Source organism: Equus quagga, chromosome 16 (assembly GCF_021613505.1).
Source record: "Equus quagga isolate Etosha38 chromosome 16, UCLA_HA_Equagga_1.0, whole genome shotgun sequence".
In the NCBI taxonomy this organism is placed as follows: domain Eukaryota; kingdom Metazoa; phylum Chordata; class Mammalia; order Perissodactyla; family Equidae; genus Equus; species Equus quagga.
The window spans coordinates 39,114,852-39,134,012 of NC_060282.1; the positions used below are offsets into that span (position 1 = coordinate 39,114,852).

General features: G+C 35.9%; 1 protein-coding gene across 2 annotated transcripts in view; it reads left to right on the plus strand.

Moving 5' to 3' along the window:
• The window catches only part of STK3 (serine/threonine kinase 3), a 264,867-nt gene that overhangs the window by 183,055 nt on the left and 62,651 nt on the right, over window positions 1-19,161 (plus strand). For both annotated transcript variants that reach the window (XM_046642576.1, XM_046642577.1), the window contains exon 9: window positions 9,268-9,460. In XM_046642576.1, the coding sequence (XP_046498532.1) occupies window positions 9,268-9,460 (193 nt within the window). The remainder of the gene's footprint in view (window positions 1-9,267; window positions 9,461-19,161) is intronic.

Genomic DNA, 19,161 nt, shown 5'->3' on the forward strand with positions numbered 1-19,161 from the left:
TATTTCTTCAGCAGTGCTCAAGTCAAACATGATAAATATTTAGTTGGGAGGGGAGGATTGTTTGTTTTTTGTTGCCTTGACACTCCTCTGCCCCAGAATTTCATTTGTATCAGGAGTTTCAGTAATGTAATCGGCATGTTAAAATTAATATTGTTATTTTACTGTGCTTCAAGAAGTCTTCTTCTGAATTGTATATTTTGGAAGGTGATTTCTTAAAATCATTTCATCATATTATCATTTCTAAGTTTCTACATTGATATTTCTTCTAAGTATTTATATTTGCTATTAAACACTATCATAATGGAACAGATAAGGAGTAAAGAAAGGATGAGGAAAAGAAAAAATTATTTTCAAAGACAAATTAGCCCTTAGTTCTATTTGTTTTATGAACGTAAGATATACAATCATAAACCTTTTTATAGAAATACTATTTAGAATGGAATGATAAAGTAATGGGATGATAAAGTAATATGAATGTTTGATATTATCTGCTGTAGTTTCTATCAATTTTGTCGAATCAACAACTGTTCATTGAGCTCCTACTCTTATATGCAAGTCATTGGGGAAATTACTGAATGTAGATGAGCTGAACCTTAAGAAACAAATATTGCTTATTTAAAATTATAACTTATGACATAGCAGTCGTTATGGTATTTTAAAATATATCTTTTAAAAAAAATCAATGACCACTGGTCTATTTCTGAAAGGTATTGATAGTATGTTAGTAAATGTAATAACCTATTCTGTGAACCTGTTGTATCTGTGTAATCTCCAATTAATGAAATTTGTTCTAGTCTGTTGTCTTTGGTGCCCTCTTGTGGATTTTTTATAAACTTCTTGTAACAGCAACAATTTTTAAAGGTGTTATTTTTATTTTGAAATATTTGATTTTATAATCTTTATATTTCGTTAATCCTTTGACATGCTTTTGGCTGTGAGAGAAAAAAGAAAAGTCATAGTTAAGGTTGCTTTTACTTTTTAATTTACTGTACAATGTATCAGTATTGTGCACAGGGGATGTAAGATAATCTTTTGTTTGGAAACTTTTAATATAATGCCAAGAACTTGTGCAGTCTTGCATCATGGAGCCTCTGAAGTCCTGCCCACACGCCTTCTCACCATTCAGCTTGTTGTACTGATGAACAAGTCTTTTATGACTTTTGGAGTTCCTGAAAGCTTTGATGTAACTTTAAAACATGCCTGTGAACATACAAAAGTTAGCATGCATGAAGGCAGAAATTTCTGTTTGTTAGAGACAGGTATATCAAAGACAGCAGCTGTATAAGCTCTTATGTTGCTTTGTCAGCGAGAAAGAAGGACCACCTACTTACAGCAATAGGAAGAGAGTTCATTCTTTGTACAGATTTTCAGATACTGTAAATATTAGTGACTTTTAATTGGTGAATACCAGTTTATCACTTTTTTCAGCCTGTCAGACATTGACATGGTGGTGCCTAAGGGCAGCTATTTGAAGAATATTTTTGATGTTTTCTCAGTAGTCCTTGGCTCAGTTGGGTTGAATGTGGTACTAATGAGACCAGGGTTAACCAGTTGACCCTGCTGTGGGCCATTTCACTTGTAACACAGAAACAATAGACACTACAGGGTATACTGATAACAGGGACAATGGGGTAAGCTCTATCCTTTACCATATTTGGAAGGAGAATTTGAAGATAATGCTTTGTTAGGCCACATCAGTAGTTTCACTTTGCTATAGAAGACAGTGTTTTAAATTTAGTGATATATAGAGCTCTTCCATAATGTGAAACAGAACAAGCAAACGTGCAATAGTTCCCTTGATTTTTGCCCTTTCTAACTCAAGTAGTAATTAAAATTTATTTATTGACACAGGTTAGCATGTTAGCATAGTCACCAACCCCTGATTTAGTTATGCACCAGGAGAGAAGTAAAAGATTCCAGCCACAGTTTTCCCTGATTTTATGCTCATTTCCTTGAAGTTGTACTGCACATGCCTTGTTGATTTATTATTTGACTCTTTCACCACAAATTAATAATTAGGTTTCACTGCCTTCATCATGTGCTGAAGTGGCAAATTCCATTGTCATTTTTTGGTTACAAAAAACCAACGTTATTTTGTTTTCTGTCTTCATCTAGCCAAATTAGAATCTTTTCCAGTTTTCTTTTGCGAGTCAGTTAGGTCTCTGTAGGTTCAGAATATTGGAGTTATTTTTGATCCAATTTATGTGACTTTCCAGAAGTTTTCTAAAATATGTTGATTCTTCTTTCAGGATTTCTTTCAGATTCAAATTGTCATTTCTCTTTCTGTAGGACCGTTGTTGTACAGGCTTTAATTACCTCAAATCTGGGTTTCGGTAATAACGTTCCGATTCCAGTCTCTCTCCCTCCAGTCTTCTCCTTTTCCAGTTCATCCTTTAGTTTCTGAAGATCCTATCACTCCTCTGCCTGGCAACTTGTGCTGGCTTCTAGTGTTCAAAGCACTCTATAAACTGTAGGTCATCTGGTAATGCAGTCAGACTCATGCAATACTTTCCATTCTAGCCAGAATATTTCTACCTTTGTGCTTGTTTTTTCAAATCTAGAATGCCACTATCTACTCTTTTTTTTTTTTAAAGATTGTCATTTGAGCTAACATCTCTTGCCATCTTCCTTTTTTCTTCTTCTTCTTCTTCTTCTCCCCACAGCCCCCCAGTACATAGTTGTGTATTCTAGTTGTGAGTGCCTCTGGTTGTGCTATGCGGGATGCCACCTCAGCATGGCTTGATGAGCGGTGTCATGTCCACACCCAGGATCCAAACTAGTGCAACCCTGGGCTGCCGAAGCGGAACACGCAAACAACCACTTGGCCACAGGGCCAGCCCCTATCTACTCTTTCTTAATTTTTATCCTAGGAACTTTTATCTTAGAAGATCCAGCTTTCTAAGGGGACTGACTTAATTCTGCGGAGCAAGGGAGTCTTAATTCTGTTGTTTGTTATTTCTACCCATTCTCCATAGCTTGTTTTTTATTGTTTACCTTTTAGATTGTGAACTCAAGGTTAGCTGGATTTTATCTCTGAGAAGGATGTGAATTCTGGGTTGAAAGTTAAGTATGAGTCCCTCTAGGGGGGATTTTTATTTGTTTCCATCAGGTACCCAGAGTGCTTCCATACTGGGACTGCATTAGGTTAATTTCTCAGCGTGGAGTTCCCCATACGATGTGAGTAATGTGGGAAAGCCCAAACCCATGTCTGTACATTCTAAAGGGAAGCACCCCTACTACCTACTACCCATCTTTACCTATAGCCCAGGTGAGACAGACAAGTTTGCATGCCATCTCCTTTGCCTATAGCACAAGTTCTCTTGTCTCCTCTTTCACTGAGGATGTAGACCTTCAAGATTCCCATCTTTATGCAGGGGTTTGAGTTCTACTTTGGAAAAAACCCAAAGATTTGTCTCTTGTCCCCGTTTATACACTGGAATAAACACTCCAACCCCACCCCACCCCTGACCCCCATCATCACATGCTCCTAAGGCAGCCCTATGGGTCAGAGTTAGCTTACTCTCACTCTGGTTCCCAGCTGTGTTGAGGGCTCTTAGGAGTTTCTTTTGCTATCTTGGAAGCTCAGTTATGCATTTATAGTATGTTTGTTACATTTATTATTTGATGCTTCATGGCCCTCCCTGATTAGTGCCTCTAAGAGATTTTAAAGATATCTAGACCACTATAATATTGCAGCTTTTTGTATGTTGTTTCATTTATCTATCTTGCACATTTTTTTCCTGAAAAATAAATTTTTTTCATGATGTAGCAGAATACATACTCAATAGAATTCTCTAGTTGTAGCCAAGCCATTAAGATTGCTGCTCTATACTGATGATGGACTGTTATATAATTGTATTAGCAATGAGAAATATTTAATATCACTTCCAGAGAGAAATAATTAGAATATTTCCAATTAGAAAGATCTTACTTAACTAAGGAATAGTCTATCTCATTAATGTTACAAATGACAAATGCTTTCTAAAATGTTTATGTAGATATCCTTAAAATCAGTCAAGTAATAGCTGAATATTTAGAAAATCCTTTAAGATAGTAGATATTGCAAATGTAAAGATTTATCTAATGTAGAGTCTCTGATTTTTTCCTCAGACTATTATAGCATAAATCTGTCTTAACAATGGAGTAGGATTTCCTAATAATGTTTTCAAATATTTGTATTCCGTGTGGATTTTATGATTCATAACCTGGATTATCATCAGTACTCTGTTTTGCATTCCTGGCACATGATGACCACTGATTGAAAATGCTATTGTATTCCTTACTGGAATTGGCTGCTTTCTACAGTGGGGAAGCATCTGTTCTGCAGACCTTTTTCTATAAAGTATCAACATGTTTTTCTTCTGCTTTTCTTTTGTGAGGAATAACAGAATATATATAAATGAAGTACAACTTTGGAAAAAATTATAAATGTTTTATCTTAAAAATGTAAAGAGTATCAAATAAAATTTTAACTATCTAAAATATCAAGTATAATTTGAGTTAATGATTTTTAAAAAGTAAAAAGTGTTGCTGAAAAGTTTTCAACACCATCACCAAATTATTAGTGCTTGAGTTTTCTAGTTTCACATAAACTAGTTCTTATTCCATCTGTACTTTATTAATTACTGTTTGAGTGCCACCTTCTCATTAGTGAATTGAGTGCTCACTATTTTTTTCACTGCTATTTTTTTTGCTGTCAATTTTTAAATTAGATTAGCATCCTTTAGCAAAACGACCATGTAAGTAAAAATAATATGCAATAAAAGTGATCTCTTCCAAGCTTGATTCAGTGTTTTTATAATTTTATAGATTATCTGAGCCAATTGTGTGAATCCAGAGGTGCAAGCTTCATTATCCCTTTGCAGATGAAACTCTAGTATAGAATATAGGAAGATTAAAAGTATTATTTCACACCAACCAGATGTTATGTTTCTTGTTAAGTTTAATGGTCACAGCACTAAATCTTACAAGGATAAGAGACAAATGACTCACACGTATAAAAATAGATTTAGTGTTTTGGGAATGAACTGGTTGCAACCATGATAAAATAAGATATTAAACTAGCAGATTTCAAAAAGGAACTGATAGAAAATCGACTTTTCCCCTCCCTCCTTCTTGGAGTCTGCTGGAAGGAGTAAATCTCAACATTTTTTTTATTAGCTTTTACCAAGTGCAAATCAGTTTATGTGTATGTCAGTTTCTTCATCTCTTAACTTAGCAATATAAAACATGCTTTAGCTAATGTGCAATATAAATTAACTTAGTCTTGAGAAATGCTATAGGTAATTTTAAAAACTTGAACAATTGGAAGTTAGATCTTGGGCTCTAGAATCAGAACGACCTGGTTAAAATCCTTGCTCCTCCACTTTCTTGTTGTATGACTTGGGACAAATTGTTAAATCCATTTGAACTTCAGATTCATCATTTGCACAATGGGGATGATAAAATCTCACAGAGTATAAGATGATAAAATGAGAGTAGTGTACAAAAAGTCCTTAGCATAGTGCTTCAAACTCATTGATGATAACTTTTGATCATTATTAAATGATTGATCAACTGAATAATGCCAGTTAATAGCATTATTTTCCCTCCCAAAGTTTCTTCAATAGCCATTCTATATTTTAAAATGCTATGTTGGTTTAAATAAAGTTCTATACTAGAATCTTATATCATTGTCCTTAGTTCTGTCCTTTGGCCCTACCTCATAATGAGGGCTTTAATGTTCATTTAATAGATTGTATAATGAGAACAAGGCTTTGTACTGGATACCAAGAATATAACTGTTAAGAAGATCTGGTTACTGTCCTTATAGATATTAGAGACTAATGGGAGATTTGGACAAGTCAAGTGTACAGATAATGACAGTATTGGGTAATAAGGGTATGACTGGATAATCACGAGGTGCTACAGCAATACAAAAATATGGCATCTAATTCAGTCTTGGGATGTCTGAGCTGAGAAGCGTTGTAAGAAAGAAGTTGTAACATAATACAGCCATCCAAATTTATGTGTGTATATGTTACATATATAGTCTTTATAGGCAGAGTTAGAGGCTTTACTCTTGGTACACCCATTGTACTTTGCCAACACTCTTCTTATAGCACTTAACAAATTGCCTTGTAATTTATTGTTCACATGTCAGTCAGTTTCTCTGAGACTTCAAACTCCTTAAAAAAAAATGAAATAAAACTGTTTCTTATTCATCTTTGTATCTCCAGTGCCGGGTCCACTCCTTGACATGTTTAAATTTACAATAAATGCTTGTTGAGTCAACTAATAAGTGAAAATGTAAATTGATTCATTCACTAAATAAATTTTTATTCGGTACCTCCTATGTGCCAGATGTTCTAAGCACTGGGGATTCATCAGTGAAAAAGAAGTCTTCTCCCTTCATCAGACTTACATTCTAGTGGTAGAGGAGGCCAGGTACAGGCTATGAAGAATATAGAAGGATAAAAAGATTGATGGAGATTTCAGTTTTAGATTGGTGATCAGAAAGAACCTCACTAAGAAGGTGACGTCTAAGTAGAGACCTGAGTTAATTAAAGGATGCAGTTGTCTTGTGGAAGAGTATTTCAGGTTGAGAGATCAGCCAATTTAAAGGCTCAAAGAGGACCATACTTAGAATGTTCAAGAAACAGCAAAGGAGGCCAGCATGGCTGGAACTTGGTGAGTGAGAAGGAATGTGATAGGAGATGGGATTGGCAGATATTACTGGGCCAGATCACATTTGGCCATGATAATAATTTTGGATTTTATTCCAAGTGTCCGAGGGGAGGCCAAATGCAGGGTTTTGAGCAGAAGAGTAACATGATGTGATTTGTCTTTTGAAATGATCACTCTGCCTATTTTGTGGTAGACTAAAGGCAGCAGGAATGGAAACACTGAAAACTATTAGGAGGCTGTTTTAATATACCACGTGAGAGATGATGATGGCTTTGATGAAGATGGACCAAATAATTTATATCAGTCTCTTTTGGAATAGGAGCTGGTGACATAAGCTGGTAAAATACCTCTAACTTACGCATTCAAGTAGATCAAAATTTAAATGTAGTAAGGTACATGTATTTAGTGAAATAATGGACTAAAAAATAAAGGAACTAGTTTCTTAGTCCCAGCTCTACTTTTATGTAGGTGTGTGACGTTGGAGAAATCTTTTACTTTCTAGGGACCTCAGTTTTTTCAGATATAAAATGAAAGGTTGAGTTATTAAAGGTCCATGATTTTATAATTCTGTGAAAAAGTAAATATATGATGAATGCTTACTTTGTATGAATACTGAATGAAACACCTTAGGAGATTCAGAAGTACTGTAAGGCATTCTTATCCATAAGGTGCTCACATTTAGAAAAGATTTTACAAAATGATTGCTCACAGTATGAGATCATAAATTTAAATGCAAAAATGTATAATGCAAATTATAAATTCGACAGAAGTTTGGAAAAGAGGATAATTAATAAAGACTGATTAGCCATAAAGGTAATAACTACTGGATCTGGGACTAGGTAGGATTTAGTTAAAATAGAGAGGAAAGAGCATTCTGGGTAGAGAAGAACACATGAGCAATAGGGAAGTCTTAATGAGTAAAGCGTGATATGGGTTTATGACAGAGGGAGACTCAGTTAAGGTCAGCCTGACTATATTGAAGGATATGTGAACAATGGGAAAATAGGATTGGCCAGATAAGATAACATAGAAGACATTAAAATTTAGGCAGAAATGTTTAGCTTTTAATGCAGGCAAGAACTGGGAGCCATTATAGATTCTTCAGTAGAAGGATATCGTGATACATATAATATGCAAGAAGGATTGGTGTGGTATACATGTACTTTGAAGAAGGTGTAAAACTGCTTTGTTCCTAGTAGGATGCAGGCATTTTGCATACCTTTTTAATTTAATCATTATAGCACCAATGAAAAAAGCTAAAATTTAGAGTTTAAATAGATTGTCTAAAGGTCTTATACCTATTAAGTGATTCAAGCCAGGATTTGAACTAACATCTGTGTGATTCTAGAAGGGCAGGGTGGGAGAGACTCTTCAATCAGGAAGCTCTGCCTGCCGTAACCAAGGTGTGAAATGAGGTAATGAGGAATTTACTCAGTAGCAGTGAGAATGGAAAAGAAGAGACGGAGCTGCGAGGGGATTTTTTGAAGAACTTGTTGACTGATTGTATATAGGGAAGGAAAGAGAGAATACGCCTAAGAAGACTGTGAAGTTTTATTCTCGGATTGCTAATAAAGATTACTCTGCTTTGTAGTGGTGGTTCTTGGGAATGGAGGCAGACAGGAGGGGCTAAGGAGATGGATGAGATGATACCTGTTTTGGGAATGTTGAGTTTTAAACATTAATCATTTAAATAGTAAGTAAAGTCAGGAAGATTTCAGGATTTGGGAGTCCTCAACATACTAGACAGTTGAAGCCATAAGAATAAAGAAGTCTTCTGTGAGAGGGAGGCTCATGAAAGAAGAACAAAAGACTTTGAGATGTAAAGCTGAATTTATCGTGTAGGTTTAGGAAGAGGAGGGCTAGCAAACAACTGAGAACAACATGGATGTTCCTGTTCTCCATATTTGCATTTTGTCGCTGTCAGAACTAGGTTTTGCTTGTTCGTTTCTACTTTAAGTGGAATACATATAAGTGAATTTCAGTGCATGATCAAGTTTTTCCAATAGCAGATTGTTTGGTCTCTCAAACAGAATTTGTTAGTTTATTTCCTAGTCTATCTTAATCTTTTTTTTAATAGAATTTTATTTTACTTTTTTTTTTTTTTGAGGAAGATTAGCCCTGAGCTAACTACTGCCAGTCCTCCTCTTTTTTGCTGAGGAAGGCTGGCCCTGAGCTAACATCCATGCCCATCTTCCTCTACTTTATACGTGGGACGCCTACCACAGCATGGTGGCCAAGCGGTGCCATGTCCGCACCCGGGATCCGAACCTGTGAATCACGGGCCACCGAGAAGTGGAACACGCGAACTTACCGCTGCACCACCGGGCCGGCCCCTATCTTAATCTTTTTAAAAAAACAACTAGCAGCCTTCTATTTCATCAGTGTCTGTTGCTTGAGCTTTAATTACATAAAGCTTTAGATTGTTTTGGTTAACTTTGGCTCCTATGATAACATTTGTGTATGTATCCTCACATTAAAATTAATAGTAATAGTAGTGTTTTTTTCAGTATTAAAAGTATAATATGCTTGTACTATTGTTAAGAATTAAGAAATTCAGCTGTCTGAGAAAAGTCTTCCTTCATTGCAGTACTTTGCTTGCAGGATGAAGATGAGCTGGATTCCCACACCATGGTGAAGACTAGTTCGGAAAGTGTGGGCACGATGCGGGCCACCAGCACAATGAGTGAAGGGGCCCAGACCATGATTGAACATAATAGCACGATGTTAGAATCTGACTTGGGGACCATGGTTATAAACAGTGAGGATGAGGAAGAAGAAGATGGAACTATGAAAAGTATGTGGCTTTTTCCCATTGAACATTAATTTTCTATTTTGAAAGTATATTTCTGTAGAAATCAGAAGAGTTATATGTTACTTTTTATAGCCAGTTGTGGAAAATTTTGTTTCTTGGCTTTACTACTTAACAGTAAAAAGAGTGTGGCACAAATAATTTAAAAAAACACTTTTTTTTTAGTATAGTAGAAAGCAGCATATCTTTAACTTAGGATTATGTTACTTTTTTCTGTTGAAGGATGCTAACCCATAGCTTATTTTAATTTGTAAAGTATGTTAGAGATAAAAAGATAGTGTTCCTAATATTTGCTTTTCCATTTAAAAAAAGTAAACCTAAAATTCTGTTCCAATAAATAGAACATCATATTATTTCATGTTGTCTAAATTATCACTTGAGCTGCAGTGACAGAGGAGTTTAAGCTAAGGAAAGAAAGAAGGGCTGAGGTGGGAAAAGAACACTAGAAAGAAGGATCAAGGGACAGGAATACTCATGCAGAAAATTCAGTTCAGTTCAAATTTACTACTGCTTGTCATGTGTGAGGCACAGTGCCAGGGGTGTTGCAGGGCCTAAAATGACAATTAAGACATTCTTTCTGATCTCTGTTGCTTACAGAGTAATGAAGATAGAGATACTTTCACAGACTAGCATTTCTATTTTTGTGTGTGTGTATATATACATACATGCACACACACATATAGCTCTTCAAGATTGCAGTTAACTGTGAGACATTGTGATTTCACAGTTTTAGGCAAAAGCAGATTAATTACCTCTTAATTCCTACTCATCTTTCTCTTCCCCCTACCCCCCTAGTCATGTGTGGTTAATGTCGCAGTCTAGGCGCTAGGCTGTTTTCCACTACAGAGGATGGCTTCTAAATGGCACAAGTGGTAATACATGACTTCTTGCCTTGTAGAGCCTAGAAAGTTATAAATATTCAAGTGATTTGCTGATACTGTAAAATGGATATGGGTGGGAATTTCCTTTCTGACATTTCTGTTGTCTTTTCGCCTACCCCTTTCTTTTTCGCTACTCCCCTTGTGATGTCTTACCTCATAGCTTCAAGTCATTTGGCTCACTGCTGCTGCTTTCTTCACATTTCCTAGTCTGTGTAGCCCATTATGGTTGTATACTTTGACAGGGAGGGCCATGAAGCACAAAATGCCAACACATTGCTATACAGTTAATCTTGAGTGGAAAGGGGCAGTGGGATATGAATTTTTTTTATCTCCCATGACTGGTGGGTCTCTTGAGCCTTTGTCTTGGAAAGCAGCCTAAGACTTGGGTTCCTAGCTGGGCTTCTGACTAGAGTAGGCCTTCTGCATCCATAACACGGTTATCCAACTGCATCAGATGACCTTGTAGCCTCCACAGCCAGCTAATGTTAGGGTACAAGTCATATGCCCTGTAGATCCAAAAGGCCCTGTGATAAGACAGTTCACAACACATTTTCCATCAGCATGTAGCATCACTTTTCCACAGCTAATAAAATTCCTTTAGCCAAACTTTATAATTCTTTTTTTTTCCTGCTTTTTCTCCCCAAATCTCCCCAGTACATAGTTGTATATTTTAGTTGTGGGTCCTTCTAGTTGTGGCATGTGGGACGCCGCCTCTGAGTGGCCAGGTGAGTGGTGCCGTGTCCGCGCCCAGGATCCCAACCGGCGAAACCCTGGGCCATTGAAGCGGAGCATGCGAACTTAACCACTCGGCCACAGGGCCAGCCTGAAAATCTTTCTTTCTTGTAAAGGCCTCTGAACAAAGGGTTTCCGTAGACACACAGTGGCCATTACAATGCACATTACTTGCACAGGAAATCATTCCTTTTATTTAACTAAAATCCTTGGGCTTCAGTTTGCCTCTTTCCTTTTATTCTGCCCTCATTGGAGATGGAAAACAGCTGGTCACTATTTTCTATGGAAGAACCCTTCAGATTTACTTGGATACTTATTAAATTGTATCCTCAGACTTTTCCTGGCTGAACAATTTCAGTCCCTTTAACCTTTGTGCAGGTATTATTTTCTAAGCTTTTAATCTTTTTTATGAATAGCCTCTGGATCTTATCCATGTTGTCTGTATCCTCCTTTGTTTAAAATACAGTCTGATGAAGTTAAGAAAAAGCTGATGTCAGTAGCTTCTGTATTAACATCCTGGTTTTATATGTATTCACTATACTCTTGGCAACAAATTAAAGGACAGATTTTTAAGATCATTAATCGGGTGGAACCACTCACATCTTAAAATATTTTTAATAGAACAAATTAGGTAATATTCATAAATTCCTTTGATGTTGAAATATATTACACTAAAGTTATGATTAATTGTTATTTGATTCCCTACACTTGTGTCTTTGTCATAGTCATACTAAGAAGTTAAAAATTAAAGTTACATTTTGTTAAAATATTTTCAAACTTTCTTTATGTATTTAAATGTCTGTGAAGACTTCACCTGTTTAGAAGACATGTGCAAATTAAGAAAGTTGATGAATAATTGTGGGTGGGCTGGTGTATTTTCTAAGGGTGTCATAGTCACACAATTTACTTTCCTTGTACGTGTTTGGGGGTATGTCTGAAGGAGAAGGAAAACAATTTTTTTCTTTAAAATTTCACATGCACAAAGAGATTGGTGATTATTGTATTCTTTATTGCTAATGGGTTTTTAGTTCCATAGCAAATAGTTGAAGGAAACGGGGCCAAAATTAAGGAACAAGGTAATTTTGACATTAAATTTGTTATTAAAATAAAAAGGTTTTATAAGTTAGGTCAGAATTCAGCTGCAACTGGAGAAATTGATGTCAATTTTATGTGATTATTCTTTCTGTGTTTTAAAGAAAAGTATTTGTCAGGGCCAGCCCAGTGGTGCAGCAGTTAAGTTCGCATGTTTCACTTCGGTGGTCCGAGGTTCACCGATTTGGATACTGGGTGCGGACCTACACACTGCTTGTCAAGCCGTGCTGTGGTAGGTGTCCCACATATAAAGTAGAGGAAGATGGGCACGGATGTTAGCTCAGGGCCAGTCTTCCTCAGGAAAAAAGAGGAGGATGGTGGCAGATGTTAGCTCAAGGCTAATCTTCCTCAACAAAAAAAGAAAAGAAAAAATAAAAATAAAGTATTTGTAATAGCAACCACAATCACATGTGACAGTGGTTACTGTCTTGAGATTTCCTGCTTCACTCTCCTGTTGAATATTTTTTTAATTTCTTTCTTTTTTCCCTTTTTAAAAAAATAAATTGTAAGTCAGAAACACATCCTCTCTGTTCCACTCTGGTGAACATGCATCTCCCTGGAGACTCAAGAGCACAATGTGGGCGTGTGTTTCATATTGTATAATTAAACATTATTGGGCAATTATAGCTGCCCCTTCCTGTTAACTTTTAAAACAAACGTAACCCATTTTTCTCCTTAGGAACTTTTAAAAATTGTTTTTAAAATTTTCTTTGTGTATAACAAAGGTATACTCTAAATGTTAATACTGAGTTTTAAATTAAACAATGGAAAATATTTAGAAGTACAAGCACACACATTTGGATAAAAAAATTGTCAGCATATCTTGATATAAAGTCATCTGGAAAGAAAAATCTAATGGAATAGTCTGCCTTCTTTGATTTAAGTTGATTTTTAGACTTTTGTTAACTCTCTGTGAGAATGTTTATTTCTGACTTTGGAATGGATTATTTTCCAAAATTTTGAGTGTAGAACCTAACAGGTGTTTTACCATAGGTTTTTAGGTCACCCTGTAAAAGACCCTTAAAATTATGATGTATCTGAAATGTAGTGATAAGTAAACCACTATGCAATAGGGGTGTTTAAGTTTCAAATTGGGGTATTCCTATAGTAAAATTGAAGGTTGCTACTCCTACCTTTTCCTGGATGCTCCCCTTAGGAATAAAAATGTATCAGGAACTGAATTTGGCTGTACCAGAAAACCTAAATAACAGTGGTTTAAACAAAATAGGGTTAATTTCTTTTCTCGTTTAACTAGAAATCCAGAAGAAGAGTGTCCTGCATTGGTAGAGTGATTTCACGATGTCATTAAAGATGCTTTCTGTGACACTATCTTTGGGGTGTTACTCTCGTCCTCCCGCTTGTAGAATAACTGCTAGATCTCTAGCCATCAAGTTTGCATTCCAGGCAGGAGAAGAGAGCAAGAAGAAACAGAGGGGTGCACCTCTATCAAGAAAATAGAGCTTTCCTAGGAATCGTCATCTTACATGTCACTGGCCAGAATTGTGTTACATGCCCACTCCTCCCCACAGGAGAGACACCTTGTCACCTTGAGGGGAAGGGAAGCCCTAGAGAAATTTGGTAGGCAGTTTTGAGTTTGAGCCTAGTTTGAGCCACTGGGACACTAGCAGTGGCTCGTAGGACTTGGGATAGAAGCTCCTGATTAGGACAGGAGCAGCTCAGGACTGTTGGGGATGGAAGGATAGATTCCTAGAATGAAGCTTCTCAGTAATTATCTTTTTTTCTTAAGTCAGCCCCAGAGATTGGTCTACCTCTTCCGTTTCTATTGCCATTACTTGCTTCTGATTGGACATTTATTTCTTTGACTCCTTCCAGAAAAGAATACTGTTTTTTCAGCCTTTTCCTTACTCTATCTCTAAAGGAAGTGCCTGCCCAGCCCATCTTACTTTTTGTTGTGAATGTTTTCATAAAAGATTAAAGTTTTCCCCACTTTATTCTCTGTAGTGGAAAAGCAACTTTTGAGATTTTATTTTCCTCCTTCTCCTTTCCTGTATACGTTGCTGCTCTTAAAATGTAGGCCCTATTAGAGTAGCTGCTCTAAAAGTGTTAGTTTCCAGTGTGAAAAGATCAGTCTTCCATTTACTCAGATACCAAGGTCTGAATTAGGAGTCACTGGTATATCAAAAGACCACTGACTGCTTCATTACAGCACCAGGGTATTGCTAAGGATTCTGGGATGAAGAGTTCCATACCTCCTAGGGGAGAAAACTGTAACTAGCATCTCTGCAGTGAAGCCAGTGCTGATAAGCGGGAAAGGTGATAAAAGCAGTGTGGGCTGGGCCTGGCCTGGGGAGCAGAGGAGTAAGGCTGGGGGCAGGGCAGTGGTCAGGGAGTGCTGTTTTCTTCAGTGGATTAGTAGTGCCATAATATGTCTTTGTTTTGTTTTTTACCAAGGCACCTACCTATACTAAATTTACTTTTTAAAGAATTCTATCTAGAAATTTGCTTCAATGAAACATTTTCTATACATTTGTCAAATGCAGTCGGTAATGGTGATCTTCATGGTTTCTTGCTTTCCCAGGAGTTATTTCCCAAGAAAACCATTTTTACTCTCCTCTCTGATTCCGATTTTACTATATAAGCATTTTACTATATAAGCTTGTTGTACCAAATGTTAAAGTTCTCAGATATCTTTCATGCATGTGACCCATCTTAAGACTGCCTGATTAAAATGAGAGCTTACAACACAAATAAATATGTAATTCTATTATAAAAGTGCTCTTCTCTTAAAAAAAAAAGTAAAGAATATTAAGCAAAGGTTTCTTTAAGGGATTTTCTCCCCCCCAACCCATGATTTTATTTACTCAATTATTTTATAGAAAATGTGTTGAGCTACACTTGTAATATTTTATTATTTATTTTATAAAAAGAGCAGAGGTGGAGAATAATTGAGATTAAATTCCTGGACTTTATTTTGGAATAAAAGGTTGCCCTAGGAACCAAATTTCAATTCTGATGATAGAGAAAGATGTCTTGTAATGATGAGGCCCAGAGACAAATCAAGGGTTCTTAAAATCTGTTTAAAATGTTAATGGAATGTATGTGTCCTGTCCAAATGTCAGTAATGTAAGCTTGCCAAATTAACCAGTTCTTCTTTTAACAGTAGGAGATTTTAGTGAAAAAAGTTGAAGAAAAAATACCATAAACACAATGTCTTTATATAGCATGTATTATCATTAAAGTATTATACTTTCTCTCCTATATATTTTGCTCATTTTTTATCATACCGATAAAGACTGTTCTTTTAGGGAATCTAAAGGTGGCTTTGGCTGTTATCTTCATAAACTGCCCCTAAGGAATTCCTTCTTCATGGGCTTTGTATGTTGGATATGAGAATGTTTGAAGTTCTGAAGGTTTACTACAAATATTGATGTTTTATACTATCCTAATTTTGATGGATGTCTCAGCATCTTTTCACTGGGTACCATTTTGGTCCCAGATGTCTTGCACACTTATTTTCAAGCTTTCTAAAGCCTGAGCAGCTCTAATTGGAGGATGAGTTTTAGATAAACAGTTGTATTTTTTTCCATTTTTCCACTAATACATGAATATTCTGAATCTCAGATTCCTTCTGACTCTACTGGGATAGATCATTCTAAAAATTGTAGTAATCACAATAATTTCTCAAATTTATTATTGCCAATACATAGTTGCTAGTAATGAAATACCAGTAGCCTCTACTAATTCAAAAGTAATGATGTTGAAAAACCACATACAATGTCATTAGCTTCACCTCATGGCCATTGGTGTTGAACACTCGTTGATGGGCATAATTATCTTATTTGTGAAATTATTTGGGTGCAGGATTTGGGTTCCTGCATTAGGGAACTTACAGTTTAAAGATAGAAAAGATAAAGACAGAAACACATTTAAAAGACATAATTCATAGGCTGAAAATAAAAAACAAACATTTTTTTGCTGCTAATTATATTATTCATGTTTATTTACATTGTATCATAATGATTCACTTGATCAGAGATTAGGCTCAACCATCGAAATACCCACAAGGAAATGAAAAAGGCCTCTGTGTAGGTATTAAGAAATAAGATCGCTTGCAAATAAAGGTCTGCATACATATAGAGAAAAATTTGGTTAACTTAGAATAGTTAACCTAAAAATATATAATCATTCTAGCCACAGCAATCAGGTAAGAAAAAGAAATAGAAGGGATCCACATGAGAAAAGAAGTAGTGAAACTGTCACTCTTTGCAGACGACATGATTTTATATCTAGAAAACCCTAAAGAATCTACTAAAAAACTTTTAGAAACAATAAAGGAACACAGTCAAGTCATGGGATACAAAATTAATGTAAAAAAATCAGTTGCATTTCTCTACACTAATAACGAAGTAGCAGAAAGAGAAATTAAGAATACAATCCCATTTACAATTGCAACAAAAAGAATAAAATACCTAGGAATAAACTTAATCAAAGAGGTGAAAGATCTGCACGGCGAAAACTGTAAAACGTTGAAAGACATTGAAGATGACACAAAGAAATGGAAAGATATTCCATGTTCTTGGATTGGAAGAATTAACAGAGTTAAAATGTTCATACTTCCTAAAGCAATCTATAGATTCAATGCAATCCCTATCAAAGTTCCAACAACATTTTTCACAGAAATAGAACAAAGAATCCTAAAATTTATATGGAACAACAAAAGACCGCGAATAGCCAAAGGACTTCTGAGAAAAACGAACAAAGCTGGAGGTCTCATACTCCCTGATTTCAAAATATGCTACAAAGCTATAGTAATCAAAACAGCATGGTACTGGCACAAAAACAGACACATAGATCAGTGGAACAGAATGGAGAGCCCAGAAATAAACCCACACATTTATGGACAGCTAATATTTGACAAGGGAGCCAAGGGCATACGGTGGAGAAAAATAGTCTCTTCAATAAATGGTGTTGGGAAAACTGGACAGCCACATGCAAAAGAATGAAAGTAGACCATTCCCTTATACCATGCACAAAAATCAACTCAAAATGGATTAAAGACTTGAATGTAAGACCCGAAACCATCAACTTCTAGAAGAAAACATAGGCAGTGCGCTCTTTCACATTGGTCTTAGCAGCATATTTTCAAGTCCCATGTCTGACCGGGCAAGGGAAACAAAAGAAAAAATAAACAAATGGGACTACATCAAACTAAAAAGCTTCTGCACAGCAAAGGAAACCATCAACAAAACGAAAAGACAACCTAACAATTGGGAGAAGATATTTGCAAACCATATATCAGATAAGGGGTTAATATCCAAAATATACAAAGAACTCATACAGCTCAACAACAGTAAAACCGACAATCCAATTAGAAAATGGGCAAAAGATCTGAACAGACATTTCTCCAAAGAAGATATACGGATGGCCAACAGGCATATGAAAAGATGATCAACATCATTAGCTATCAGAGAAATGCAAATCAAAACTACAATGAGGTATCACCTCACTCTGGTCAGAATGGCTATAATTAAGAAGACAGGAAACAACAAATATTGGAGAGGATGTGGAGAGAAGGGAACTCTTGTACACTGCTGGTGGGAGTGCAAACTGGTACAGCCACTATGGAAAACAGTTTGGAGTATCCTCAGAAAATTAAGAATAGATCTACCATATGATCCAGCTATTCCACTGCTGGGTATTTATCCGAAGAACTTGAAAATGCAAAGGCATACAGATACATGCACCCCTGTGTTCATTGCAGCATTATACACAATGGCCAAGACTTGGAAGCAACCTAGGTGCCTATAAAGGGACAAATGGATAAAGAAGAAGTGGTATATATACACAATGGAATACTCTCAGCCATAAGAAATGATGAAATCTGGCCATTTGTGACAACATGGATGGTCCTTGAGGGTATTATGCTGAGTGAAATTAGTCAGAGGGAGAAAGTCAAATACCGTATGATCTCACTTATAAGTAGAATATAAAAACAATGACAAACAAACATATAGCATTGGAGATTGGATTGGTGGTTACCACAGGGGAAGTGGGGGAGGGCAAAAGGGGTGATTAGGTTCACGTGTGAGGGGATGAACTATAATGAGTTTTTGGGTGGTGAACATGATGTAATCTACACAGAATTCGAAATATATTACAATGTACACCCAAAAGCTATATAGTGTTATAATCCAATGTTATTGCAATTAAAAAAATAAAAAAGATTTTAAAGGAATAATTTCAAATACTAAGCATTATTGAAGTCTGATCTGAGATTGTTTGGTTGACAATCTAACAATACAGTAAAAATTAAAAATATATTTTATTTGAAAAAATATGTATATAATCAGCAGGGTCTCGAAGAGATATTGTACACCCATGTTCATAGCAGCATTATTCACAATAACCAAAAGATGGAAGCAGCCCAGGTGTCTGTTGACAGATGAATGGATAAACAAAATGTGATATATACATACAATGGAGTAGTATTTAGCTTAAAAAGGAAAGGAATTCTGATGCATGCTACAACATTGACGAACCTTGAGGACATTAAGCTAAGTGAAACAAGGCAATCATAAGAAGACAAATACTATAATGATTCCACTTACGTGAGATATTTAGAGTAGTCTAATTCATAGAGACAGAAAGTAGAATGGGAGTTGCTGGGACTGGTGGGGAGGGGAGAATGGGGAGTTGTAATTTAATGGATATAGAGTCTCGATTTTGCAAGATGAAAAGAGTTGAGATTAATTGCACAACAATGTGAATATACTTAACACTACTAAACTGTAAATTTAAAAATGGTTAAGATGGTAAATTTTATGTTATGCGTATTTTATCACATTTAAAAAAAAACTGTGAAGTCAATAAAAACTTTGTTTTAATAGGGAAAGGCATGTCATTTTAAGGCAATGAAAGGAAATTTTTTTTAATGAGTAAATACTGCCATTACCAGCCTCTCTTATATCCTTACCTAAGCAGCCTTACCTGAACTTCACATCCACCAATAATGCGCAGTTC